General features: G+C 26.5%; 7 protein-coding genes and 1 long non-coding RNA gene across 22 annotated transcripts; 5 read left to right on the top strand and 3 right to left on the bottom strand.

The window, feature by feature from the left end:
• Positions 1–117: 117 nt before the first annotated feature.
• Positions 118–2,276, bottom strand: LOC100863220 (uncharacterized). 3 transcript variants are annotated; one of them, XM_086908776.1, is made up of 6 exons: positions 2,204–2,276; positions 1,319–1,725; positions 885–1,105; positions 734–821; positions 421–651; positions 118–333 (listed from the first exon to the last, which is right to left on the bottom strand). In XM_086908776.1, the coding sequence occupies exons 3-6, from the start codon at positions 1,097–1,099 to the stop codon at positions 220–222; spliced, it is 648 nt and encodes a 215-aa protein (XP_086764902.1). In that variant the 5' UTR covers positions 1,100–1,105; positions 1,319–1,725; positions 2,204–2,276; the 3' UTR covers positions 118–219. The 3 variants fall into 3 exon arrangements, with proteins under 3 accessions (XP_086764902.1, XP_086764903.1, XP_031772900.2); XM_086908777.1 differs by having other exon boundaries at positions 1,403–1,725; XM_031917040.2 differs by lacking the exon at positions 2,204–2,276 and having other exon boundaries at positions 885–1,147; positions 1,319–1,506.
• PIG-G (phosphatidylinositol glycan anchor biosynthesis class G) lies at positions 1,486–9,170 on the top strand. 4 transcript variants are annotated; one of them, XM_086908768.1, is made up of 15 exons: positions 1,486–1,689; positions 2,167–2,320; positions 2,407–2,605; positions 2,690–2,899; positions 2,973–3,164; positions 3,288–3,630; positions 3,702–3,898; positions 3,980–4,225; positions 4,300–4,484; positions 4,580–4,758; positions 4,833–4,986; positions 5,050–5,350; positions 5,426–5,592; positions 8,616–8,769; positions 8,856–9,170. In XM_086908768.1, the coding sequence occupies exons 1-14, from the start codon at positions 1,683–1,685 to the stop codon at positions 8,623–8,625; spliced, it is 2,544 nt and encodes an 847-aa protein (XP_086764894.1). In that variant the 5' UTR covers positions 1,486–1,682; the 3' UTR covers positions 8,626–8,769; positions 8,856–9,170. The 4 variants fall into 4 exon arrangements, with proteins under 4 accessions (XP_086764894.1, XP_086764893.1, XP_086764896.1 ...); XM_086908767.1 differs by lacking the exons at positions 8,616–8,769; positions 8,856–9,170 and adding an exon at positions 5,673–5,915; XM_086908770.1 differs by lacking the exons at positions 1,486–1,689; positions 8,616–8,769; positions 8,856–9,170 and adding an exon at positions 5,673–5,915 and having other exon boundaries at positions 1,853–2,320; positions 2,730–2,864.
• Positions 6,046–19,438, bottom strand: l(2)k05819 (transmembrane protein 94-like protein l(2)k05819). Of its 6 annotated transcripts, XM_086908765.1 has the most exons (27): positions 19,240–19,438; positions 18,416–18,582; positions 18,198–18,332; positions 17,840–17,976; positions 17,534–17,727; positions 16,986–17,456; positions 16,738–16,899; positions 16,565–16,668; positions 16,385–16,479; positions 16,078–16,315; positions 15,736–15,846; positions 15,428–15,521; positions 15,138–15,355; positions 14,836–15,071; positions 14,651–14,775; positions 14,407–14,555; positions 13,881–13,928; positions 13,213–13,347; positions 11,720–11,863; positions 10,869–11,013; positions 10,597–10,805; positions 9,243–9,417; positions 8,842–9,087; positions 8,203–8,440; positions 8,025–8,118; positions 7,657–7,818; positions 6,249–7,597 (listed from the first exon to the last, which is right to left on the bottom strand). In XM_086908765.1, the coding sequence occupies exons 1-27, from the start codon at positions 19,240–19,242 to the stop codon at positions 7,525–7,527; spliced, it is 4,308 nt and encodes a 1,435-aa protein (XP_086764891.1). In that variant the 5' UTR covers positions 19,243–19,438; the 3' UTR covers positions 6,249–7,524. The 6 variants fall into 6 exon arrangements, with proteins under 6 accessions (XP_012342989.2, XP_003694453.2, XP_086764889.1 ...); XM_012487535.3 differs by lacking the exon at positions 13,881–13,928 and having other exon boundaries at positions 6,046–7,597; XM_003694405.4 differs by lacking the exons at positions 13,213–13,347; positions 13,881–13,928 and having other exon boundaries at positions 6,046–7,597.
• LOC116414510 (uncharacterized) lies at positions 9,412–11,208 on the top strand. The gene has a single exon (XM_031917039.2). It carries the CDS (start codon positions 9,704–9,706, stop codon positions 10,415–10,417), a length of 714 nt encoding a protein of 237 aa, XP_031772899.1. The 5' UTR covers positions 9,412–9,703; the 3' UTR covers positions 10,418–11,208.
• LOC147657509 (uncharacterized) lies at positions 11,395–13,489 on the top strand. The gene is made up of 2 exons (XR_015292250.1): positions 11,395–12,061; positions 13,174–13,489. It is a non-coding gene; the product is annotated as an uncharacterized LOC147657509 (long non-coding RNA).
• On the top strand, positions 19,387–25,252 carry MED16 (mediator complex subunit 16). Of its 5 annotated transcripts, none has more exons than XM_003694334.4 (14): positions 19,387–19,666; positions 20,061–20,222; positions 20,305–20,503; positions 20,584–20,830; positions 20,914–21,069; positions 21,145–21,317; positions 21,414–21,741; positions 21,827–22,034; positions 22,110–22,284; positions 22,363–22,509; positions 22,592–22,805; positions 24,521–24,630; positions 24,703–24,848; positions 24,937–25,252. In XM_003694334.4, the coding sequence occupies exons 1-14, from the start codon at positions 19,605–19,607 to the stop codon at positions 25,058–25,060; spliced, it is 2,451 nt and encodes an 816-aa protein (XP_003694382.1). In that variant the 5' UTR covers positions 19,387–19,604; the 3' UTR covers positions 25,061–25,252. The 5 variants fall into 5 exon arrangements, with proteins under 5 accessions (XP_003694382.1, XP_086764898.1, XP_012342992.1 ...); XM_086908772.1 differs by having other exon boundaries at positions 19,388–19,666; positions 21,827–21,947; XM_012487538.3 differs by having other exon boundaries at positions 19,388–19,666; positions 21,827–22,028.
• Positions 22,968–25,252, top strand: LOC147657508 (uncharacterized). The gene is made up of 4 exons (XM_086908775.1): positions 22,968–24,452; positions 24,521–24,630; positions 24,703–24,848; positions 24,937–25,252. The coding sequence occupies exon 1, from the start codon at positions 23,107–23,109 to the stop codon at positions 24,259–24,261; it is 1,155 nt and encodes a 384-aa protein (XP_086764901.1). The 5' UTR covers positions 22,968–23,106; the 3' UTR covers positions 24,262–24,452; positions 24,521–24,630; positions 24,703–24,848; positions 24,937–25,252.
• Positions 25,243–27,708, bottom strand: Txl (Thioredoxin-like). Its single transcript, XM_003694390.4, has 4 exons — positions 27,363–27,708; positions 26,693–26,960; positions 25,972–26,255; positions 25,243–25,889 (listed from the first exon to the last, which is right to left on the bottom strand). Exons 1-4 carry the CDS (start codon positions 27,458–27,460, stop codon positions 25,676–25,678), a joined length of 864 nt encoding a protein of 287 aa, XP_003694438.1. The 5' UTR covers positions 27,461–27,708; the 3' UTR covers positions 25,243–25,675.

The following is a 27,708-nucleotide window of genomic DNA, read 5'->3' as shown; positions in this document are numbered from 1 at the left end:
TTTTGCATGATGTCATTTGACATACATTACTTAAATACTAATACACAAAATATAGATTTGTGCTACTTTACTCTACATGGAGATCAATGTCTACTGACACAATAAAATAATCTTGTGTCAATTTTGGAACCTTATTTTTGTTTTTTAATTAATAAACATATTTAGTAACAAAAACGTTACAAAGATACATCTTTTCATGCATAAAATTCATTAATTATTCTAAGACAACAATTCAACTTCAGTTTGAATATTTTGTCGTGCTTGCTCTTCATATTTTTCACGAAATTCCTTTGTGGCAAAAATATTTGGAATCTGCACAAAATTCTGCAATACCTAATTTATTTAAAATAAATAGTTGGGAAATAATTCATAATAAAAATATTTATATGTGATATGTAAATATAATATAAATATAATTACCTTCAAACGTAATGCAGTATACATTGGCTCACTAAGAAAACAATATTCTCCACGTATTTTTTCTCTATATTCTGCATAATTTTCTGGAGAAGAACCTAACACAGCCATGTCCAAATCTAAAAAGTAATGAGCATCTTCACCACCAAAGGCACCACCAATTTTATGTGCATCAGTACTATGTGTTGCAGCTACTTTCAAAAGTTCGCAAGTTTCTTCCCTTAATATTGCATCCTATGTAAAAAATAAAATAAGAGTTTAATATTCTTTTATTCATTAAGAGAATAACAATTTAATATTGTAGAATAATAGTTACAGTAGGAATTTCAGCTTCATCTGCAAATGTATTAAAATGCTCTAAATTTTTGTTTTCACCATCTAATGCTTTGGGATCATATTCAAAGCTATAACACAATTACAATTTTATTTTATATTTTTTTCTCATTCCAATTTATGTTGTTACTTACTTTTGAAAAAATAAGGCAAAAAGCACAGCTTGAGGATTTTTTAAGTTATCCTTAATTTCATAATAACAATTCAATTTATCACGAAGAGAATCTAGATTATGATAAGTACGTTTTTCTTCTGAATAAGCTTCTTGGAGTTTTGTGAGCCATGTATCACAGATACTACTATCTAAACCATCAGTTGCTTCTTTCCAACTTTCTTCTATTGATGCCATTTCTCTCTGGAATTTTATATATATAAATATTTTTTAAAATATTTTCACCTAAAAAATTATTGTTCAATTTTAATTTTTTAATTATTGTAAATCAAATGTGCAATTTAAAATTTAAAGACAGTAAAATTTTTGTATACAAAGAAATAGTAATTTATATTATAGAAATGAAATAAAATTTTTTAAAAAAGGGAAAGATATTATCTTTATTCAAGTACTTACAATGTATTAAAAGATTCAAACAATTTGATAGTTCAACTTAGAGACAAAAAGTAAGAAATTGTGCTACATTGAAATTCTGATTACCGAAACATAATGCGTCGCTGCGAGTACTCGCTGACTGAGTGAATTCTACTTGATAAAATAAAGTCTACTTCCATTTATTGATCGGATTGTGTTCGAGTTTTATCAACGAAATACAGCGTGATTTGTAATCATCACTGTTTACATAAAATATTGTAATTGAATTTTTCAAAATATTTAATTAGTTATAAAGCAATTTAAAAAAATGCTAAAGTAAGAGTTTCAAGTAAAATTTTAATCTTTTTATTCGTGAAAAAAATTTATATTTAATTGCATCAAATTCATGACTGGTTGGTAACCCTTGCCGAATATTTTTGAGTTTTTTCCTAAAAGAAATATATATTCTTAAATAATAATTAAAATTATGCAATAACGATTTTTTTATTTTTATTATTGAATGTATTAATCTATTTACATGTTTCAAAAAATTGTAGCATAATACTACTGTTATTTGTTTTAAAATTTACCGCCATTACGAAAGCAAGAGATTAGTATACTTTTATAAGATATGGAAATCTTTAATATAATTTAAAATAATTTTCATAGATATTTTATATTTATAAACAAAATAATAATATGAAAATACAAATTATGATATTTTTTTAATGAAGAAATGAAAATTGAAGAAATATAAATTTATTGTATTTCTTTTAATAATTCTTTTAACCTTAAAAAGATTAAATTATATAATTTTTGACGTGATAAAAAATGAGAGATATAATTATAAATTAAATTATTTTAATGGCAGATTTTTTTTTGTTACTTAGGAAAAGAAATGAGTAAAAATATAATATTATTATATACAATTTTTATTGGGCCTTTCTTTATTGCCTTATTTTTGTATGGGTTTTTTCCTTTAGTAAATTATGATAATACTAAAGCCACACAAGATAATATACCAAAGTCTATAGAAAATGTGAGGTAAGTTTCATAATTGTATAAAAATTATAGGTAGAAAAATCATGGAAAAATCATATTTTTTAATTGTTTCTAAATGCATCTTTTAGAATAAAGATAGATGCACTATATCAACCTATGGTTAAAAAATTGATCATTATGATCATTGATGCTTTAAGATGGGATTTTATAACAGGATCAATTGGAAAGATTGCAATGCCTATAACAAGTAGTCTCATAGGAAATTCTTCAGTTTCTTTATTAAAAACTAAAGTACATTCACCAACTGTTACAATGCCTAGAATAAAGGTGTTAGATTTTTAATAGAATTTTATATATATTTTAAAAATTATTTAAAAATTAGAAAAATATAAAATATTTTATACAACTTAGGCAATTACCACTGGTATGATACCAAGTTTTATTGATGTAGCTTTAAATTTTGGAAGTAAACCAATCACTGGTGATAGTATATTTTTTCAAGCAAAACAAGCTGGTTATAAATCAATATTTTATGGAGATGATACTTGGATTACATTATTTCCTTTTATATTTGACCGTTATGATGGTACGACATCATTTTTTGTAACAGATTTTACTGAGGTATTTTTTAATTCTTCATTAAATCTTTATATATATTTAACATATATAACTAGATATAATAATTTTAATTCAGGTTGATAATAATGTAACTAGGCACATTCATAAAGAATTATATAATAATAATGATTGGTCTATAATGGTTCTTCATTATTTAGGACTTGATCATATTGGTCATGTTTATGGCCCATTTAGCCCATTAATTAAAACAAAACTTAAAGAAATGGATAATGTAATAGCAAAAATTCAGTTTAAAGTTCAAGAATGGGTAGGTATAACATAACATGAAATATTTTAAATATAATATAATTTAGTAAATTTATCAAAAGTATAGAAATTATAATTTATTATTTATATTCATAAAAAATTAGTACAAATTTATTATCTTTAGAATCAAAATAATGATTCTACTTTGTTTATTATTTGTGGGGATCATGGGATGAAAGATTCTGGTGGTCATGGTGGTTCAACAATATCAGAAACAATTGTACCTTTCATTGCAATTGGTGGAGAATATCATCAAAATTACAATAATCCCATAGAAATATCACAAATAGATATTGCATCTACATTATCTGTTATTTTGGGATTACCAATACCAAATTCTAATATAGGAACAGTTTTTTTAGATGATTTATATAACTTATCTATCTCAAAGAAATTATTTATACTTTATTATAATTCGAAGCAAGTTTTCAGTCATTTTCAAAAGTTAGTTGATTATGAATCTAAATGTGAGTTATTTGATTATATTTAATTATATGTGATTTTTTAAACAATATGATGAATCGTTTCATTATTACAGATGCATATAAGAAATATTTGGAAGCAATAAAGCTTCATAATGCCTGGTTAAATACTAAAGATCATCCAGATGGCATAACAGATGATATTGTGCTTTCCTATAAGATTGCACTAAAAGAAATGAAAGAAATTCTCATAAACAGTACAATAAAATATGATTTCCAAATAATAACAATAGCTATAATTTTTTTATGTCATGTAAGAGTTAAAAATTAGTTCAATATATTACTATTTTAGATTTTTTTTCAATAAAATAAATTAATAATTTAATAATTTCAGATTACTTGTATTTTAATAGGGAAAATATCTTTTAGATTACCTACATTAAAAAGTATTATATTTATCATTATTTTAAATACATTTTCATGGATATTAGTCAATCATTTTTGGAAACAAGAAAATATATCATTACTACATACAAAAAATTTAATTGCCAATATAATAGTATTATGTATCATAATTGTTTTAATTATACATTCTTATCTACTTATCAGTATTAGAGGTTTCAATATTTTTATATCTGAGGTAAGATGAAAGATAATTATATAAAATTATATAAAAATTTTATAATGTTTTAAAATTTTTTTTTTAAAAATTAGAAAACAAAAAATGGGATAGGAAAGTGGCTCCTTTCATTTGGAGCATTAATACATGCGATTAGTCTTGGTGGTAGTAGTTTCGTAGAAGAAGAACATCAAACATGGTATTTTTATTGGGTCACAGTTCTTGTATTGCTACTTTATCACTTTATCGCGAAATATTTTTCAAGAGGATTTTTACAAGAGTAAGAAAATTTTATTTAGTATGAAATATTAAATTATTTAAGACTTAATTAAATTAAATTAATTAAACTAAATTAAACTTTCAATTATATTTCAGTTATAACCGACAATATTTATATGCACAAATTGTCATTAAACTTTTATTATTACTGATAGGACACAGAATTCTCAGGAAATTAAATAGTACTGGGGATAAATATGCTCATCTTCCTGATATAGCAGGATTTTTATTAAAACAAGAAAACATATTGAGCATGACAATTGTACTTGTTACTGGTAATTAAATTATAAATTACTATTTAAATTGTATATTAAAATCAGAGAATATATTCTGAAAATTATTTCTTCAGGTTTTATACTTTTGATATGGATTGATTTTAGTCATGAAAGTAAAACACATAAAATACAATCATTAGCACTTAATTCAATAATTAGTATATGTATTTATCTTCGTCATATGCATAACGGTAATGTTGCCAAAATAGTGTTTTATCCCCAAACTAGGTAAGGCTATTCCTCACATTAAACATTTGTACATATACTTATAAATACAATCATTGGTTCTAGTGGAATATACGAGATACAAATTTTTTGGTTTTTACTCTTGATAAATTTTTCAAGTTACATTTATAATATAGTCCAAACAAAAAAACACAATGCCAAACTCTTTTTAAAAATTTCTTTGTATTTTATTTTAAAAACATGGATTATGATCTCAGCAATGCTCCATCAGCCATATAATGTGATACTTCTACCATTTCAAATAATATTTAGCAATATAATTTCTGAAATAATTAAAAACGGTATTTCTCAAGATGTTGGTGTGATTTTATATATCTGGATTGGCAATGTATTTTATTTTTATCAGGTAATAATCTAATAATTGCATCAAATAATTGCTGTAATCGAAACAAATTTGAAATAAAAAAATAATTTTCTACAGGGAAATTCCAATAGTTTGGCAACTATTGATGTAGCTGCTGGTTACGTTGGTGTACAATCGTATATCCCATTTATTAATGGTTCATTATTGTTAATTAATACTTATTCATCTCCGGTTTTGGCCTATTTTTTACTTATTTATTATTCGATCTTGGACCATCCAAATAAGTGAGTATTTCAAAGTTTTGAATTAATTTTCGAAAGATTTATATTAGGATATTATGTTAAAGTTATACATATATTTTTAGTATTTATGAAATAGTCACACAAATTAATAAAATGTACATAATGTGGAGATTAATACCGGTAACTCTATATACAATTATAATTAGTATTCAACGCTATCATTTGTTCGTATGGTCAGTATTCTCGCCTAAATTATTATATGAAGCTACATATTTCATTATTGTGTGTGTTGTTGTATTTATCGTGCTAATTTTGACCACTTTACAAAAAACAATTTTTAAATAAATTGTGATTTTATATTTTTATTGATTTCTTTATTCAAAATTCTATAAATTCTAATGTTTGATATTAATCAAATTTTAAATTAATTGATGAAAAAATATCTTTTTTTAATATTGAAAAATTTTTGTAGGAAATAAAAAAAAATATCAAATGTAAAGGAAAAAATTTACTTTAATTTCTAATTATATTACAATTATTGTATTTTAACTGAAATCTTCAATTGTTTCTATAAAAATTAAACTATACAAAAATTTCTAATAAAATAAATATTAATTTCGTAAAAATTTTTTCTTTTTTTTATAGTCGAAATTATTTATAAATCTAATGGATTTGAACATTTAAATGAACTGTACACGTTTAAATTGAAATATGTATATCTTACAGATATGAAGTAATACATGAAGTAACAATATATGAAGTAAAATAATTATATAAAATTTATTTTCATTGAGAAATAGAATATTTTTTTTTTTTTTTTTTTTTTTTTTTAGAATAAATCTATACTAAAATTTCGTATACTACAGTGGTCTTCAATCTTAAATATTAATTTCGAATTTTTTTACATATTAATACTAATTGCGAGTTATAATAGATCACAAAATAATTTCTTTAAAACATTCGCACAAAATAATGCAAATAACTCTAATCATGCAAAACAGACACTCCAAAGGAAAAAATATTCTGTATTCTATCACAAGAAAATAAATTATTTTTTATAGGAACAAAAAAATAAATATAAATACATATTTACTATAAATATGATTAGATTATTAAATCTAAATAGCAGCTATATTTCATTGTTCTATAAATCTTTTTTTATATTTTTTATATTGTTATTTAAATAATAAATTCAAAATGCTAATAAATGGTATATCCATAAAATTAAATAAATTTTTTTGATTTCTTTTTATACAAGATATACTAAAATGTATATTAATTTTTCTAAAATATAAAATTATTTTAATATAATTATATTACATTAAATAAAATATTATATATCAGAAAATTTAAAATTCAACAAATTAAAAACTGGAAACAATAATTTGAACTGAAATTTTTTCTATAAAATATTTTAAATTAAATATAATACATCGCATAAATTTGCAATAGCGAGTGTCGCATCATGATACATTAATTTCTAACATATAAAATATTCGTTTGATGTTATACAAAAATATAAATACTATATCAATTTATATCAAATTATGAAAACAATTATACACGTTTCAAACCTGCACGGTTTTCGAGAATATTAATTTTAATTATCTCGCAAGGCTACTAAATCGCGAGCGATACTTCATTTTAAATAGAGGATTTCTAATACTTTTTCGTAAATGTTAAACATTATACATCCATGTCCATATGAATAAATTTATATCTTAAATCGTAACATTATTATAATACTTTATGTTACATCGTTTGAATAATGTTTAATGCATTCATAAAATAAATAATTCATAATTCATAAGTTAAAAGTATTCGATGATTTTCATGAAATATAGCTTAATACAGTAATGGTATTATGCGAATCTTGAGTATTTTTGTTCTCTTATATACATATACATATACATATATTTATTTAGCTATATTTATATTTATATTTAGTCCTTTTTATTTAGAAGAAAAATTTTTTTAAAATGGTGAATTCATACCAAGTTTTGTACCAAATTCTAATCGTGCTCTTTTTTGATACCTCACGTTTACTCTGTAAGTATTAGAATAATAAATTAAATGTCTTTTTAACATATAATATATTATACTTACTTGATTTCTTGCCATTTGATCAATTCGTTAATGGCAAAGATTAATGGCAATGAAACTAAGAAAAATAGGGGAAGATGTAAAGGAAAGTCTTTTATACTTTGCCCTTCGTCTTTCCAGAATTTACAAAACACTGTTCCTGAGAATGCAGCTTGTGCGCATAATCTAAAAAATTTGATTCGAATTGAAGAAATATTTTAGATATAATATATACACACGCATACAATTATAATTAAAATTTATGATTTATAAAAAGTGATTTAAAAAATTAAAGTATTTTTTAAAAAATAAAAAAATGACGTGATTTTTGAGTACTTATATTAATATTTTTTGAGTTAACTATATATATTTTATATAATTTTTATACTCACGCTATAAATGCACTGAAAAACCATACGTAATTGTTAAAAGGTTGTTTCTTCCAAATAGAATATTCTCTATGTACAAAGCTTATGGATATCGTTACTGTACGAAAGAAAAATATTAAAGGATTCGATGATATTCATCAAAGATTCTTTCATCAAAGATTAGAAAATAAATAAGATTTACCCAAATGTAAAACTAACAGCGACAAAGCGAAATGTTGTATCACTAAAATAATATTTGGTTTGTCACCCCAACCACCCCATGAAATTTCTCCTTGTGTATCTGGGTATACATACAAGCATTTAGAATCTGGTGTGTAAGTAGGGCACAAAGATAAAAACGAGATACACTGCGACAGAACTATCGTTATAACTGTCGGCAAAAATTTACTGCCATAACACCAAAGAACAAACAGTGCAACCTGAAAAATCAAGAAAGTACTTATAAAAAATTCAAAAGAAAATTTTTCTAAATTTTTTGAATCTAAAAAATGTTTTCTCTAACAATTTACATTTTTTACATGTAACATGGAATTTTTCAAAGAATTTTACTACTTTAAAAATTATAATTACTTTATACGGAGATCATTTTTTCAGAAAAATATAAATATAAAGCACCGATAATAAATAATGTTCCATTGTTAAATTAAGGATGATCATGCATTTATTATTTGGAATTTCAATTTTTTAAATATTTCAATATTTTCTAAAATGAAAAGAAGCGCAAGATTCCATTTCTTCAGTTACGTTGGTAAGAATCTAATAAATTAGAATAATCATATATAATCCATTTATTATTATTATAACAATTATCCTTCCTTACCTGACCATTTACAGTACATTGGTTTTTACCAGTTGCACGTTGCATTATGGTAGGATCCATTGGTGTAGCAATCATAGATATAGATAATATTGGAATGATTAAGCAACACAACCATAAGACTTGATCGACCGAAAATAAGGGCGGTAATAACAGGAAACCGGACATAGCTTGTGTGAAGGAGAGAGTAACTGTACAACAGAGCCAGAATTGCACGCAATTCCAGAGGCACATCATATAATGCCGAGCCTAAATATGCAATAAATAATGTCCAATAATTATAACAACTACGAGAGAGAATTTACTAATAAAACTGGAAATTGAATATATTATATAAATTCTTTTAAATGAAATCAAATTTGGTGATGGTTATAATTAAAAATTTCATATGATTCATTATTCACCTCCATGATTAAATGAAAAATTGCAATTGGATCTTCTCGTTTCACGCTTAAAGAGCAAGCAACAGAATTCAATGCTCTGCTTAAATCCACTGGAGATGGACCTTGGTCATCTTTGGTTGGTGTCAATACAGGAACTCTTTGACAAACTTGTGGATACAATGGTTCTACCGCCACTCTAAAACAAAAATCCATATTTTTAATTATACATTTTCAAAATTGAGCATAATTTGGACCAAGAATATTGTCAATTTTCGAAATAGATATATTCTATTATATTTTCTCGTATATTATCAATCGCATAAATATTTTTTGTCCAATAAAATTTCCAATAGAATATTTTCTCTGATTTTTATATGATACTTGAACATTGCATGAAATAATTGAACGTATAATTTCACACGTTCTTTATATCGATTAAACTTTTTATACGAATTTATTATTCCACGCATAATTAAATTTTTATGAAAATGTATATTGTCGACGTTTCTCAACGTGCACCCGAGATTTCAAACAAATTAGTGGATTCCATATGTAAAGACGGATACTTGCAACCAGAAAGAGCTCGTTCTACGTTATATCATCAACCTTATAAAAGACCAACCTTAAAACTCGAGTCAGAGACGACGTATAGTTTGTCTTACTCAAAATTGAGTTTTTTTCCTCAACCAAGGACCAGTTTTGCAAAATACGAGAAAATGTTAACGACGAAACCTGGAAAAATCGAATCTGATACGATATACAAGCTCTCCTATCTACCTTCGACTACGAAAAAACGAAAACCCTTCATTCCAAGATCAAATTTGTCTATTCATGGCTATCACGATTTGACGACCATTAACAAAACATCTTATTTAAATCCTGGATACGTAAAAACAATTTCTTTTAAACCTTATCAAACTAAACTCCAACAACCGATACCGATGGATTGTGCAACAATAATGAAGGAATCCTATCAATATACACCTGTTGATGTTAAGAGACCACGGAAACGAGAATTTTGGCAGACTAAGTTCAAGACAGATTATGGAACTACGAATAAATTATCGTATCAATATGTAGAACCGCTTAAGAAGAGGATTCGCGTATTCTACAAACCGGTTATCACCGCCAAAATTGAAAAAGACACGATTTATAATATGAGTTATCAGCTTCCAGGTCGCTGCATAACTAAATAGATTATGATAGTTTTTTTTATATTGTATGTATAATATATTTAGCAATTTTTTTTTATAGAAAATTTGTTCTTTAATTGAAGAACATATGCAAATTCAAAAAAACGACTCTTGCCAAATTTTAATCATTAGAATCGTTTTTTTTTATTACAAATTCTTTCAATTACGATTAATATACTTACCCTGCATCTGCTTGCATGAAGATGGGCATATTTTCTGCGTTAGCAGAGGAGCCAAGTACGCATACAACTTCTCCATAATCTTGCATAATGTGCAACATTTCCCTTGTAACAGCGGTGTTGCAATCGGTGAACAGAGATACCAAAAGGGGTACATTGTCTATTAATTCTATGTGTGGTCGAATCTTATCGATGCCTCGAGGTAGTTTTGCCTAGGTACAGGATGTACAAATTAAAAATATACGAGAGAAAGAAATTTTATCGTGGGAACTCACCCTGTTCGACAAGTCAAAATTTACAGGAGCGCTCTGCTCCGTGCTGTCTGTGAGACAACTCAAAGATCGCCATGCTTCTTGCCCGGAACCCAGATCTACGCTTTGCACAAGCACGCTATCTTCGCTTCTCACTGTGTCTTGTTCCCTATATGGAGAATCGAATTATTCGTAAAATAGTTATAACATTCGATCGAATATCGAAATTCAAAATGAAAGTCAAAATGAACGAATTAATCTACCAGAGGTGTGCTGGAACCCAACGATTGGAATGGATCGGGAAGAGGCTGGGTTGGGCTGAAACCATGGTTATACTGTATTAATAAAATCTAATCTTGAAAAATGGATTCTCGAAATTTTTAAAAATATTAAATCTCTCGAAAATTTTGGCATATTTGAGGATCTCAACTTTTTTGAGAATCCCGATGCTTTCGAGAATCCCAACCCTCGAAAATTCATTCCAATTACTCTGGAGAATTTTCGAGTCGCGAGATACTTTTTTAGAAACATAATCCAATTTGTATTTTAGGATTCTTGCACGTCTCAAAAATCTACAAATATGTAAAAATTAAAGCATAGATAGAATAACAAGGGAACTAAAAAAGCGGATAATACAAAAAATAATAAAAAAAAAAAAAAATCTAGTCTCTATTTGAAAAAATATCGAGGGAGAACGAAAAATAATTACGAAACGTGTGCTGATCCTGTTCTCGTGATCCTTTGTACTAGATGACTTAGACTGCCATGCAAATTTAAAATAATATTATAGGAAAATCGAATCTCAAGGATAATTGCAAAGATAAATGAATTTTTCAAAGAAATGTGTAAAATAATAAGTCTAAAGAAGGACAAACCTGTGACTCATAGCGCTTTTAACTTGAGATGTTCCTGTGTCGTTCCATTCCGTGGTTTCATCATCGAATTTCACGGTAGAGAAATCGGTATTTATAGCGCTTGGTGCTGACATACTCATAGCACGGCTATTATCCAAATTGGTGCTACAATGCAAAACAGAATCATACTATGGAAACATGATTATCTCGTATACCATTCATGCATGATGGGAATTCCTTGTAACACAAACACATCGATGCAGCATAATTATGCAGCAAAAATGTTTGAACGCATGCTCTTAATATTTCGAGTATTTGCCGATTTTTTTCGATTTCGAATAATCGTATATCATGAAGCGAAAGGTATATCTTTTACGGAAGAGATGATAAAAATGGATAAACTTTGTTCTTTCCTTTTAAGTTATTATCAGGCTACGGATTTTTATGCATATTTTTTATATTTTATATAAGAATATTCGACTATAGATGTTTAAAAATTTAAGAGATGATTCTTTAAATCAGAATAAAACCTTTTTGACGTTATTTTTCAATTAAAAAACGAATTTTCTAAGCGCGAATAATTATCAATAGTTTGCTTTAAAACTCAATTAAACTCTATTAAAATTAAAAAAACTTTAAACTGCTATAACTCCGAGAATAACGATTTCCACACAAGTGAATGATCATTAAAAGCACGAATCCTTACTTTTTAAAATTCTTTTTCGTTTATTTCACAATTTCATACAATTTCCGAGTCATATAATTTTTAATAGTTTATCTCTATTCTTTTATTAGTCATTTATTCAGACCTTTTATTTGCTTGCATTTCGTTTCACTGACTTATCCCAAACTTCAAACAAGTAACAAACGCGATTTTTGGAAAAAGTATTACAATTCTTGATGGGTATACGCATTTCCAAGAAAAAAGTGTAAGTCACAAGTCCTTTTATAATGTTTGCATTGTTTTAAATAGTATGAAACTTTGAATGCTTATATCTCAACAATCAATTGAGATATCAAAATAAATCAAAAAGAATCTCGAATAATATAGTTTCCTTTATCTTCTGAATATATTTTAATAGAATATATATCATATATATTTTTTGTATATTAGTTGAATATTTGAACATTTTTAAACCGCATAAAAATTCGCATTGTAGTAATTATTTAATAAAATATCGATATTTTTTTATGCCATATTTAGTATATCATGTTTTATTTTATTTTCATATAATTTGTATTATTGGAAATTACAAAAAAAATAACACTGTGTTCATTCGTTATTTGTAATTTTGAATAATATAAATTATATAAAAATGTAGATTAAAATGTTAACATGATATAAAAAAATACAGATATTTCATTAAATAATTACTAAAAGGAAGAAACTTAAAGTTAATTAATTTCTTTAAGATGTATCCCCTTCAATGAAAGTAGATATGTGTAATAGATAATGATGAATGTATTATTTTTAGTGTTTTATGTTTGATAAGAGGGTAAATTATGTAACATACCGAGGAGAGACACGATTAAGCAAGTGGCTGGCCTCATCCATGCAGGAGTAATTATGCTGATGAGATTGGGCCGAGGGAGTGGGTGAGGACATGGCTGCTGCCTGGCTCACCCACCAACCCACTAGACTCTCGGACCTAATTATTGGCGTGTTAGTTACATACATTTATTTATGTGTATTTTCTGTATGTCATGTAAATTACGAGATATTAACACATGTGCATAAGAATAATTGTTGAAGTGTACAGAAATAATTAATATATTAAGTTTCAGAAAGTATTAATATAAGTTTGTTTCCGCTAATGAAAGAAGCTATTAAACTATGGTAACGTATTTCATTATTAACTACCAGCACAAATACAATCATTTTAACATAACTTAATTTTCTAATCATTAAAATAATTATTGAATAAATGGAAAATATATATAAGGATATCATTTAAACTTGAAAAATTCTGTTCGTTAAAATACATATAAATCAAAGTGAAATCAAAGGGGAAGAAACAAATCAACTAATCGCATTCAAAGAACGTTTAAAAAACTTTATAAAGAATTGATATTTAGATATTGATATTAAAAAAAATTAAAAAAAAAATTATTATTAATAAAGAGCGTAACGAATAAACATGCAAATTAGTAACAATAATGAAAGAAAGAGGTATAGACAAACATATACGATGGAGGCATGTGTGGATATCTCTCCAGCCATTGCTGTCTCCTGTAACGTACATGCATATTTTACATTCACATCCATAGTTATGACGAATATAGCTAGTTAAACAAATTCATTATATCAGTTGCCACCATTTATTTTAAACTTACAACAGATTAAAGAGAAAGAAGAAAAAAGAAACACTAAGAGACGACATATATCTATGTAATACTGTATATATATATATATATATATATATATATATATATATATATACATGTATATTTTATATTCAGATTAATCGACAAAGAGAAAAAAACACCAACAACATACGATTAGTGTGTTGATACTTTGTGTTGAATATGTTTCTTTGTATACATATAAAACTTTACACATATAAGACAGAGAAGATATTTTGTACTTTCCAACATGAGGACATGCCCCAAACTTTTCAGATATTAATCCAAAAGCAAAAGAAAGCAAAGCAAAATAGTTTATAGAGACATTTAATATAATTAGTTGATGGAAGAAAGAGGTACAGTACCTAGCTCTTTCACTGAGCAACGATATGTGACAATTCCATCCGCTTTCGAGGCCCATCTTTTCTGAGAATACGCGTGATCTTAATTCATTCTCTTTGCTGAAGTGAACAAATCGAATACAAGCTCTGTCGAGTTGTTCGATTAATTGTACCTGTTAAACATTTTATGGAAAAATTATATAAAATGTTTTTGTTGATTTATTTCAATATTTACTACAAATTTATTTTGAATCGAAAAATGTTTTACCATATCTGTTTGTGCTTGGTACTGCATAGTGACCATACCAATAAAAACTTGATTACATTGAATGTCAAAGCAGCTATCAACGTCATTTACAACATCGTCTTTATTCTCATTGCACAACAAAGAATCTGTGAAATAATAATAATATTAAATGATAATAATAAATCAATGAAAAAAATAGTAATTACCAGTCGAGTGAAATTGTCCAAGTATGCCTTTCACTCTAGGATCAAGAACATTTCTAAAGTCCCAAGGTAAAGGAGTAGGACTTCTGTGAGGTGCATATAAATGTTTGCTATCTGCAGGAAGTTCTAGATATATTTTAGACATTTTATCACAAATACCACGTGTTAGTGGCCTATACGCAAATGCAGTACAATATGATGTTAAGCTCGTTCTTTGATAAAAATCTTGCACTTTTTTCCTGAAAAATATAACATTCGAATATTAAAATATAAATGAAATTTCTCAAAGTTTAATATTTTCATACCTATCCGATGCTGATAATGGACAGAGATCATGACCGTCCCAAAATTCAATGCAAGAATCCAATATTATATCTGCTGTACCCTGTGTAAGTAATTGCAAACCTCCACCACTGCGTTCTCTAACCACTACAGCTACCATATGTGGAAATGGAAATTTTAACTTTGTCGCGATACTCAAAGATCGTGCAAATTTGATATCTCGCCGAACCATCTCTGGTTGCTGAAACAAAAAGATTTATTATAATTATTTCATTTATTGAATTATAAAGAAAAAATTAAAAATGATGCTTACAACATGCCTAAACGTGGACAATTGTTGCTCCAATTGAAATATATTTTGTGCCTGATCTTGGAAACCTATCTGCTTGGCTAATTCGCATAAACACCTATAAAAATCATACACATAAAATAAAATGAATTCATTATACATATCAAAAAAGATGAGTAGAAAAGATTAGAATAGAATAGAAATATGAGATTGTCCCATGATTAGCATTCTCATGAATATATGTACGTTTGGAGATAACATTCACCCATATATACAGGATTAACTATATAAATAGGAGGAGGATACGTATAAATAACTATGGTTGGACTGACCACATATGTCCAAGGCTCCCTGATTCGTCGACTAAATACACCTGTCTTGAACTTTGCATTGTATCTTTTGCCTGATACCCACTCTTATCTTCTACACTGTGATCCTGGTAGCTGACAAATGTGTATGATCAACGTTACTGGTAAATTGGACGTGTTACCATTGGATACTGTCTTAGGATAATGATTAACTGCCATATGATAAACTGGATGTAATTAGCATTGACATATTAGGAGAATTAGTTTTGCAGAGATAATGCAGACAAACGAGGGGAAGAAATGCATTTGCGAAAAAAAAAAAAACACATAAACGATAAATACATTCCTAGAAATATATATACCTACCGTCTATTCGTTACTGGTACTAGATTTTCATTAAAAAGAGCTTCACACGTGACATGGCAACAAAACTGCATATAATGCTCTTGCGTATCCATATTACACGTGTTGAGAAGAATCGCTAAACCTAGGGGTTTTAATGAGTTCAAATGTTGCCTCCAAGAATGGTCATCGAACTGTAGACGAAATGGTAAAGCATGGTCATGAGTAAGATCCAAAACTTCAGCTGTTGAATGGGACATATCTGAAAATTATTTTTGAGATGATTATTTTGTAATTTACTTTATATTTTTTTATATTTTCTTTCTCTTACCATGAGTCACATAGGATGTTTTATTCGAATCTTGTTTAGAATCGTCAGTTTGTGTCTGATATTGAGGTTCTGAATTTCTATCTAAGCTACCAGTACTGTAAGATTTTTTATTTTAATTGTAGATATTTAAATTGAATATTGATAAAGAATGCCGATTTTTAAATATTTTTAAATATTTACCTCGAAGATGGGGATAGAGTATTAGCATTTCGTAAAAAGAATACTTTCTCGGCAGTTGGATTAGGCCACGAAAGAATCCCTTTTTTATCCACGCAACATAATGCCTGGAAATTGGCTTGCTTTCATTCATTTTCTTTAATATTATTTAAAGATAAAGTTGTCATTTAAAATACCGTGACTGATCCTAAAACATGTAGAATACTGGCGGATCTTGACATCATATGCTCTTTACCAAACAATATGTCAAAAAAATATTCTTTTAATTCCAACCAATTGTACACTACTTCTGGATGGCTAGGCCCGGAAATATCCGCATCTTCGAAAGGATCCACAAACTAAAACGAATGAATTTTAGGATATACCATACGATAATATTTATTGATATTCAAAGAAAATTATTTTATCTTAATGATATATTAACCTGAAGTTTCTTCGAAGATTGATAAAGCTTAAACAGAGCTTTGAAACGAGCCATTCCAAAACAATTTAAAAAAATCCAACAAGTTGGGAATACTAACGGAAGTAAAGGGATACTAATAGCAATCGGTTGTAACAGAAACATTTCATTCCAATAACCGACACCGAAATATTCTGACACATACATGTATCGAAATAAATTAGCAACTAGAACAATAATCAAAAGAATTGGATAAGCCAATTGTTCGATGCAACATATCATTAAAAGATGCCGTTTGCGATTGTGATACGTGACCGGTCTGTCTAAAGCTTGATCGAGAGCCATTCTGAGATTCATTAAATATGGTGTTTCTTGAAGTTTGTAAATTTTATTTTTTAAAGGCGTTCGTGCCTGTGGTGTTGAAAATATTTCATTAGCACTGTGAACCTGAGGACTGTATACTTCTCTTGCATGTAATACTGGTGCATCAGCATCCTAAAATTATTTTTCGTATTAAAATTTTATTTTATGTGATCAAACATGTGTATTGAATTTAAAAAATTGTAATTTACATCATAAGGGACACAATATCCAGGTGCTTGTTGTCCGGGTTTTATGACGATTATATCACTAGCAACTAACAATGCCCAGGGTAAATTAATTATGCGACCATCGCGATAAGTCCACTGTAACGTTAAGCAAGGAGACAGTGGACTACATAAATGTGGATAATTCTCTGGATTCCATTGGCAAGTATTTTTTGCTACTGAAATCAGAGAAATACAATTATTTATGAAAGAAATTTATTTAATGTAATGTAATTTAATAATATTTAATGTAATGTAATAAAATTTGGATATTTAATCACTTTGAGATACCTTCTAATTGGTCAAGGAGACCTCGTACTCTATAAGGAATTTCTTCGTGTCGTAATTTATTATCAGATACGACTAAAATAAAATTTAACATCACTAGACAACAAACAGTCAGTCCTTCATAAGGCAGTGTAGGATACCTATGACATCAAATTTTATTTATTATATATAACAATTCGTATTTTAATTCTTATAATTTTTGTAAACAATTTTTATGAATTTTATGGGTAAAAGTTTATGGGCAGTAATTTAAAAAACATTACAAATATAATAATATACTATTGCTAATATATATTACAAGCATTAATATTTTATGTAATACTATATTTGATACATGAAAAGAAATTGATTTAATTCATACCATGTATCGTTGATTGTGAAGAATGCAATGACAAGTATAATAGCATTGATCAAAAGTGCGATTGCTGAAGTCCAACAAAGAGTTGTATATTGACTACGATGATGTAATGTGTCCTTTAGCCAAGCTTTATATTTTCTGCACATAATATATACAGTATTTACAATATAAAATATGGAATTCATTTATTGATATAAATAATAAATAAGTAATGAAATTACTTATTTCTTTTGTACTCTTCTTCATATTCTTGTAAAACTCTTTTAACGTCACGTTGTAATATTTCAAGAGCAATTCTTGTACTTAGTCCTAATGGCTTTGCAGATTTAGTATTAATATTTTCAGTTGGTTTGGAAGGGCTATCCTTTCCTTGATCGCCATCCATTTTCTATGTAATAAAATTTTCATAAAAATTTTGTATGTCTTATAACATGGAACACATCAAAATTCATATATAGATTCCATAAATTATACTCACATATAAAATTAAAAATATACAAAAATTCTGATAGATTTCTTATATATATAAAATTAAAAGTAAAGATAGAATAGGAATAATTTTTATACAGGGAGCAAGAAAAAATAATTAAATATTTAATTAACTAATGATAAATATATCATTTTAAAATATACATATACTTTAAAAAGTAAGTATAACATGCAGAGTACACAAAAAATAAAAATATAGGCAAACAAGACTTCTAATAATCTATTATCCATAATTTTTATTTTATTTATAGATCATGCATTTCAATCTTGATATTGTTTTTTTTTAATGTCATATTTAAGCAACAATGTATTCACATTCCAATGGACAGCATAAAAAGATGAATAATGAAAAACATAAATTAACAAAAAGTCTGAGCAATATTTTCAATTTTATTATAGCACAAATAGGTACAGGAAATTGAAATAAATAAGGAGAGAAAAATGCAAATATAATTTATTATAGCCAGTCTTAAGGAATAAAAGCGAATCAAAACAAATGGAGCAAGGTTAAAAGGCATTAACACTTGTATAAATCGATTAATTGATAATAATGTACCATTCTCGTATTTGAAGTGCAATTTTTTACTTTATAATTCAGTTGTGAATAGAATAATTAAAAATAACGATAAATGTATCATAATTGTAAATGACCTAAATTAGAACAAAGAATGCATAATTCGGATGGGTCAGAGCACAAACACATAGCAGTTCAGCACATGACGCACTGCTGACGACAGTGCAGGTCTTGAAGTTTTGTTGTCATTTTCTTCATAATATTTTGTTATATAATTTATTAAAAATTATAACTGATAGGTCTTATATTTTTGTACTAACAATTTAACAAAAATAATAAATAATTAATTTTTGAGAATATGCACTCTTTTTCGTGTTTTTTAATTGTAACATAACATAACCTTAAAAATGGATTTATTATATACTGTGAATAGAAAAGTTGCTCCAAAACCTTTTTTAAATCAAGAAAGGTATGTGATTTTTTTTACAATTAAACAATTTTTTTACAAATATTTTTTTTAATATCAATATATTTTATTGAAAACAAATTTCACTAGTATAACATAAAAATATTAAATATATTATATAAATATTTATTATTTACATTTATATGTTATCAATAATATGTTATCAAAAGTAAAATATTAAAAAATGAAATATATTTTACTTATTGTAATATTAATAATTTTGCATAATATATTAATAATATTACATAATTAAATATATTTTCATAAATTTTAAGCATTATATATAAATATTTTATTATTATTATTATAATATAAAATTATATTATATATTAATTATACATTATATATTAATTCAGAGAGAATATTTTTAAAATTTAATTCTTTAATGTTTATACAGTAATCAAATTTTTAGCCTGTATGAGGGACAATCTTTATGCTCATTATCTAGTCGTAATATTGTTGCTTTTACTACAACTACAGAATTAGATGATAATAATGGAAAAACATGGGGATCTCATGTTTATGTCTGTGACTTGAATATGCCTTGGCATACTCACAAGTATGAAATATTTATAAATAATTTATTATCTATAATTTATTCAAAAAATTTCATAAAATTAATTATTATTATATGTAATTAGAGTGCTATCAAATAAAAATATTATCACCGCATTAGAATGGGATTTGCCAGGTGATAAATTAGTTGTTGCTGATTCTATTGGAAATATTCAATTATGGATGTTCAAGGATCATGTTCTTAATGATTGGGTATTAATTGGCTCTACCTGTTTTGTTGGTGAATATATATTAGGTGCAGCTTGGTTTCATAATGGGAAAAAGGTATTTCTAAAGTATTAAGAAGTTCTTTTTATTATTGTTTTTTATGAATTTGTTTTATAGAAAAAAAATTGGTATTTTAGACAGGATTGGTAACAGAAAAAAAAGATAGTATTCATTATAGTGAAAAATTTAATCATTTACCTTTTGCTCCCTCTGTAAGACAATTTGGAGGCAGAGCAGCAGAGGGTGTATTAGTAGTTTCAACAACAGGCATGGTTGGTGCTGTTATGATTACAAAAGATTTTCAAAATCCTATTTGTTCTTCTACAGAGAGTTTAGGCAGCACAAGACACAGGATAACAGCAGTTGATTTATGTTATGGAAAAAGTATATATTATTTGTAAAACAATGTTAAAATAATTATTTCTTTTTCAATAAGTTGATTAATATAAGATTTTTTAAACTTTTAGATGGTCATATTTTAGTAGCTATAAGTAGTGGAAATATTTATTTACCAATTAGATGTTATAGAGTATTAGTACGTAAAAATGATGACAAATGTACTATAACTTCACAAGCATTGCCTAGTTTTTTTCTACAAGATGGTGCACCAAAAGACAATACATGTATGATTAAATAATCTTTTTTTATAATTAATCATTAGATTGTCATATATGAAAAATAATAAAATTATTTTCTAGATACAAGTGTAACACATTTAAAGTTTGTAGTCAGAGAGGATGCAGATTCCTTAGTTATTGCTGTAAATAGTGATAGTGGTGGTATAGTGGAAGTATGGGAATTAAGAGAAAAATCACAACCAGTTCACAAATTATTTCAGCCTAAAACGTTAGAACCATTTAAAACTGTAGTGGTATGTGTTTTCCAATTTAAAGTTTTAATTATTTTTCAATACAAAAATTTTAATAATTTCAGTTTAATGATATATATTTTTAATATATATTTTTAGGTATGGCAACATCAATCGCAATATCGTTGTTCGTCTCCGATTGCAGCAATAGCGACTACAAAATTATCTATAGTTACCACATTACCTCCTCCAAGTTATGTTGTAGTAGCTTTAGCGGATTCATCGATACATTGTTTAAGTCGTGATTGTTTAAAAGAAATATCGTTTTCCTCTTTAAATATGGCATGGCGACCTGATGAACCTAATAACAAATATTTTAAAAGTTCGGTTTCGATAACTAATATAGATATATCTTGGCTTGGTTGTGTACTTTTAGCTTGTGATACACGCGGAAATTTATATTTGTATAAATTATTACCTGATGGAGGTAATCTATTTTTTAATCTAAAAATTTATATAAAAAAAATATTGTCTTAAAAAAGAAAAGATTATATTAAAAATCTTTCTTATAGGACCATCATTAACATTAAGTTATGCTTGTACACTATTAGAATATTGTTTAGTAACGGGATTAGATTGGTTGGACGTACTTTTGTGTTTAAGATCTTCGATGATCGAGCCATTGTGCGACAGGTTGGATGTTTCCTTTAATAGACAATTGCAGCCTATACAACAGTATCATTATATTCAATTTCTTTGCATCAAAATATCATTGTACAGGTTTCATATTATTTTTTAAATAAATTTTTATGTTGATTTTACGTTGCTTCATATTAAGTTATGGTATATTTTCAGAATGCTAGTGTCAGGACAAAGTAAGGCTGCCGATTTGTCATCGTTACTTATGATACATTCGGTAGCAACTGCGTTTAAATCATTATTACGGCCGTCAGATTTAATTTCTCATGATAAGGGACCAGCAGAGAGCTTAGCAACAGTAATTAATGAGGCAATCACTGATGTAGATAAGGTAAAATCAAAATATTTTTTTTTTTTTGCAGCAAAAATTTCAATAAGTTTATAATCATAATATATATGTAATTATCAGGTACTTTTACATCTCGATCCTAAAGAATTTACTGTGGAACCAAGTACATTACAATCATTACAACAATTGATTCAATGGGTCGCAGATCTGGCTTTAAATCTTCTGGCTCGTCTTCCAGAACAGAGATTGCAAATGAAGTCTGGCGGTGTTAGTATTAGAAATAAATTCTGAATAATATATTTCTCATAATAGCATAATTGTATTAATTTTTTCTTTTTATGTGATGCAGTATGAACTTCTGAAAGACCATAAAGCTTTGAATACATTAAGAGAATTGCTTGTGATAATACGTATATGGGGTTTATTGCGTCCTTCATGTCTTCCAGTATTTCTTCGTAGTGCTGATAATCTTGATGTATTAGCTTTATTATTCCGTTTATTATCAAAATTGGTTCAACCGAATGGTGATGGTCAAACTCAACAAATAGATGATGGTCTAATTGGTGAGTTCTTTCATGAGATATGTAATATATATGATATATATAATAATATAGATAATATTAATATAATACTTATATGTATAATAAAATTGTGATATAATATTTATAAATATTCGTTTCAAGTTTATCTTAATGATATTGGTCGGAAGTAAGATAATAAACCACATCCTCATATTTAAAAAGGAAATTGTATATTTTTTCATGGTAAATATATAGAGTAAATATTATGCCAGTGCGCATAAAACATTGTGTGATAGTATTATAATTTTTAAATTTCTATTAATTTTAATTTTTACTTTTTAAAATGAATGACAAATTTGCGGTAAAACATACGAACTCAATAAGTTCAAAAAAACAAAAATTGTTATTGAAGAAAAGTGAATCGAATAATTGCTTCCCGTATTCGAGACCATATAAGTTAGCTATATTTTGTATTGTATCATGCTGTATATTTTTTATTTATTGGCTCGTATTGACACCTCTTTTAATCAGTGCTTTTGCCAATCATCATTCAGGCAAGATTGAAATTTGGTCGGGTAGTCTCATTTTATATTGGCTTATTGCGTTTCTAATTTGGCTTTTCATTATGTTGTGTTTGATTATCATTTGGAAATGTGTCGAAATTAAAAGCAACGATAAAATGAAATTTCAATCTTATGGTACAAACAATACTCTGAAATCCGAATCTTTAATCAATACCAAACTTGATTATTCGCAAAATACGAAACTGAAAGATAAATCATTGAATGATTCAATTATTGATAAGAATAAAATTTTACATGATAAATTAAATATTAATAATTCTGATGAATTTCGATATAACAAACTTAAAAGATATAGAGATCTTCCGCCTCTAGTGATTCATCGTCGTAATTCGGGCAATGATATCGAACATACTGGAATTGTAAATGTGAAGAAGAATATTAGCGAAGGTATCAATGAGAATAACGAAGACGAATATCTATTAAAATCTGGAAACAATTATCTGAAGAATCAAAAAGAATCGATAAAAGATTATTTAAAATTGGTAACAGTTACTCCGCAAGATGAATTGGATACGAAAACACCAAAAGAATTTCTTTCACCGAGAGAATTGTTTTTTCTTGATCTTATAAAAGAAGCTGAGAAAGCTGAACGAAACAGAGAAAGTAATTCTCAAGAAACTGAAAAGAAATATTTTTTCTCTAATGATTTTTCTCCAATTGAAAAAGATGTGAATAAAAATTTAAAAGAAGAGAAAAAATTAACAGATCTCAGAACAACATATTTTATCGCGGATATAGAAAATCCAAAAAGTGAAAAAAATGAAGTATTTTTAAAAATCGAATCGGATCAAGAATCAGCTAAAGAGTGGTCCGTGAATTTGAACGATAGAAAACCAATTCTTGTATTAGGAAATACTTCTAAAGATAAAGAAAATGAAAATTTGAAAGATAAAATTATTCTATTTGAAATATAATTAGATATTCTCTAGCTTGATAAAGATTAAATTATTATTTTATTATTTTATTATTAGATATTAATTCCAAAGTATATTATCATAAGTATATATTGATTAAATTATTATAAATTAATAATAAATAAGAATTGCAAAATACTTAAAAAAAATTCATTTTTGATAGTAATTATTTTAAAATAGAGTAAAATAGAGTAGGTATCAGTGGAATGAAAAACTTGATAAAATATATAATTTCACTATGATGATGATTTACTTCCAGATGATTGTTGCTTATTACCTAATCAAATTATGATACCTCAATTACATCAAGGCAATAGTATAACAGCTATAGCCACACCTGTGCTTTTTTATCAAAATTTTCCCTTACAGGTAAAAAAGTTTTTTAATATTTTTTCACTTAATATAAAGAGCTTTTAATCTTTTATTTTTTTTAAATTATAGTTAGAATATAGCATAGAGCCAGAACAATTATTATTTGTACCTGAATTTAACCCAATTGAAGGTTGTATGCATAGTGGTCAGATTGTGGATGGCATAAGGCATTTGTATCTTGGAAAACAACCACTTCTTGTTAAACAATGCACAAGGTATTATATATAATGAATAATACTGATTATGATATTTTTTCCAAGTATTCTTCATATAAAATTTTATATCAATAAATTAAAATTTCAGGTGTGTTGGAAAAGCTCAAGTACAAAATATGACAAGAACAGCTGCAATTAGAGCATGGGATCAGAGATGGGCACGAGCTTGTCGTTGTGGTGGTATTTGGAGAATTCATAAAGCTTGTTCTTAAATAATTAATTTATAATTTATAATAATATATATTGTGATTTTATACATGATAAGATAATAAGTTTACATTAAGCATTTTTATTTAAGATTAATTATAATGTATTTAATATTGAACAAATTTCATTTCATATTCGTGTAAATAATTTTTATTTAGATAGGTAAAATAATTAAATAAAATGATTATTAATTTTTATTATTTTTATTTATGAATACAATAATTTTTTTAAAATTTTGCACCTAATAATTTAATCCATTGAGCAAGTGCATTTGTAAAAATTCTTTAAATATTTTTTTAAATGTAAATACATATATATATATATAGATCGGAAGAAATGCAGAAACTCCAATTTATTTTACAAAATTTTTCGTTAATAATTCTATTACTGTTAATAAATTATTAATAAACAAATAATTTTTAAATTACACATATGCTCTTATTTCATAAACTACGGAATTTTATTATATCGTTACATAATTATGGAGATTCTGAATACATAAAATGCATGTATAAACCACAAGAAACGTAACAAAATTTTAATATTATTTTTTTTAAAACAAGACGGCCATTGAAAGTTTATTTGATATAACATACTCTTTTACAATTCTTTATTTGTTGTTAATGACTCTCTCCTTTCTTACCATTTACTCTTTTGAACTCTCCCATGTTTGTTGTTGAAATTGGTGAGCCAAATATAGCTAAATGATCAATCCTTGTCACTTCATTACCAGTTTGATTATCTTTTACGAAAATTTGTATATTCTGTACATTTTGGAATTTCACATAACGCAAAGCAATTGGATTACCTTCTTCAATATCCTTTGCTGATAATCTATATATAAAAAATATAACATTATTAAATAGATTTTATAATATATTGAATAATATGAGTAATATAAAAATGATGAATTTACGTTAAATCTTGGATGCTTGTATTAGAATCTGCCATATCAAAATCAATTGTTCTAGGTTGATTAATAAACAGTTTAATATTTTTTGGTCCCTTGTCTTTGGGAGCTTTAATCTTTAAAGAATGTACTTTAACTGCTTGTGAAAATGCAATAGATAATATTAATTGTTCATCACATTCACTTTCCAAATATCCATCATCAGTACTCAAGCATTGTAAGAAATTGTGATCATCAGATTCATTTAAACATTCAGATTGTGCTTTTGTAATGAAAGTAGCTAGATCCATCTGCAAAAGATATAGTTGAGAAATTTTTGAATCATATATTTAGTATCTTTATTTCTAATATTTTTATATATAACAAAGTTGGGTACAGACATCCAGGGAAATATATGTATGTAAATAATATTTTTTATTAAGAAGAGAGTGAAAACATCTAAATGTGGTACAAGTTTTATATTTTGAGTAATATATAATCAATTTTATGTGATGATATTTACAAAATATTATAAAATTATGAATACATGCAGTTGATAAATCAATATGACTTATATATTTTAATTGATGGCATTTTTTTTTTTCATTAATGAATAAGTTATAATGTTAATATCCACTGAAAGAAGGTTACCACAACTTGTTTATTGGTACTTATTCCACAAGTACAGAACTGCAGCAAGAAATATCATTCCAAAAATATGGTAATAAACATTATCACTATTTCGTACATGTCCAGATACTGGACTCTCAGAATCCTCTAAATCTCCAGAGCCATAAAATTGTAGAATTTTTGATTCCAATCCAGTTGGATCAGCTCCTTGACATAATCCCAATTTCGTTTGATTACGGTAAAATATAAATGTGGGCATTGCACTAACTCCTTGCATAGCAGCAGTTTCTGCACACTTGTCTACATCGACTTTAAGGAATACTGCATTTGGATATTTAAGTGATAGTTGTTCAAATATTGGTGCAATTCTCTGGCATGGACCACACCTAATTTAAAAATTACTAAATTAATATTATATTAAAATTTAGGAAAAAATTAAAAATTATTTTGCCTTAAATATTAATTGAAATTATTATAATATCAGTTACAATTATATTAAAATATTATTAATTTACATTAATTCTAAATTGAAATATAAAATTAATATTTTTCATTCAAATCAATACAGTAAATAAATATGCAGATATAATGTATTAATAACATTAATATAAAAATATTATATTTTCTTTGGCTATTAATGCTACAAAATAATAATTATTGTTTAAACATATTTGAATATGAAAGAAATATAAAAATTTAAAAACTAAATCGGTTTATGCAGCAAATATGGAAATCGAGGTTTTCGGATTTTAGTAACCTTTTATTTAATGTAACCTTAAAAAGCTTACCATGTTGCTGTGAAATCAACTACCACCAATTTTGTACCCGCACTAGCCATTTCTCCATAAAATTGGCCATCATCATTGATTACGCGTACAGCTCCCATTGTATTTTTTAATACGATCTAATACAACATGAATGACGACAAAACGTTTCAACTATTATCAAAATGTTGAATGACTGGCACTTTGAGCATACAGAACCGCGTACTCGAATACGATTAATTTTTATGGCTAATTCACGTTAAAATGGTTCAGGTTTGCGATTGGAAACTTACATGAAAGCACTTTATACATAAAATAGCTGAATGAATTGAAAATGCAGCTAATTCTGGAATATATGAAAATGTGACTT

This window comes from Apis florea, unplaced genomic scaffold (genome assembly GCF_048593485.1).
Source record: "Apis florea isolate Af1SG1 unplaced genomic scaffold, ASM4859348v1 contig_3081_pilon, whole genome shotgun sequence".
Classification (NCBI taxonomy): domain Eukaryota; kingdom Metazoa; phylum Arthropoda; class Insecta; order Hymenoptera; family Apidae; genus Apis; species Apis florea.
Note: the sequence above shows the minus strand (reverse complement) of the source record. Positions and strands in the feature narration are given on the sequence as shown.

Coding starts and splice junctions, on each gene's coding strand:
- MED16 (XM_003694334.4), top strand. CDS start 19,605: ATGGATTTATTATATACTGTGAATAGAAAAGTTGCTCCAAAACCTTTT. Junction 22,285..22,362: donor CAATCACTGATGTAGATAAG/GTAAAATCAAAA, acceptor TGTAATTATCAG/GTACTTTTACATCTCGATCC. Junction 24,849..24,936: donor CTTGTTAAACAATGCACAAG/GTATTATATATA, acceptor TTAAAATTTCAG/GTGTGTTGGAAAAGCTCAAG.
- PIG-G (XM_086908767.1), top strand. Junction 4,485..4,579: donor TCAAGAGGATTTTTACAAGA/GTAAGAAAATTT, acceptor ATTATATTTCAG/TTATAACCGACAATATTTAT. Junction 4,759..4,832: donor GACAATTGTACTTGTTACTG/GTAATTAAATTA, acceptor TTATTTCTTCAG/GTTTTATACTTTTGATATGG.
- Txl (XM_003694390.4), bottom strand. CDS start 27,460: ATGGGAGCTGTACGCGTAATCAATGATGATGGCCAATTTTATGGAGAA. Junction 26,256..26,692: donor AGAGTCCAGTATCTGGACAT/GTACGAAATAGT, acceptor TATCTTTTGCAG/ATGGATCTAGCTACTTTCAT. Junction 25,890..25,971: donor ACAAGCATCCAAGATTTAAC/GTAAATTCATCA, acceptor TTTTATATATAG/ATTATCAGCAAAGGATATTG.
- LOC147657508 (XM_086908775.1), top strand. CDS start 23,107: ATGAATGACAAATTTGCGGTAAAACATACGAACTCAATAAGTTCAAAA.
- LOC100863220 (XM_086908776.1), bottom strand. CDS start 1,099: ATGGCATCAATAGAAGAAAGTTGGAAAGAAGCAACTGATGGTTTAGAT. Junction 822..884: donor TTTGCCTTATTTTTTCAAAA/GTAAGTAACAAC, acceptor ATTGTGTTATAG/CTTTGAATATGATCCCAAAG. Junction 652..733: donor ATGAAGCTGAAATTCCTACT/GTAACTATTATT, acceptor TTTTTTACATAG/GATGCAATATTAAGGGAAGA.
- LOC116414510 (XM_031917039.2), top strand. CDS start 9,704: ATGAAAATGTATATTGTCGACGTTTCTCAACGTGCACCCGAGATTTCA.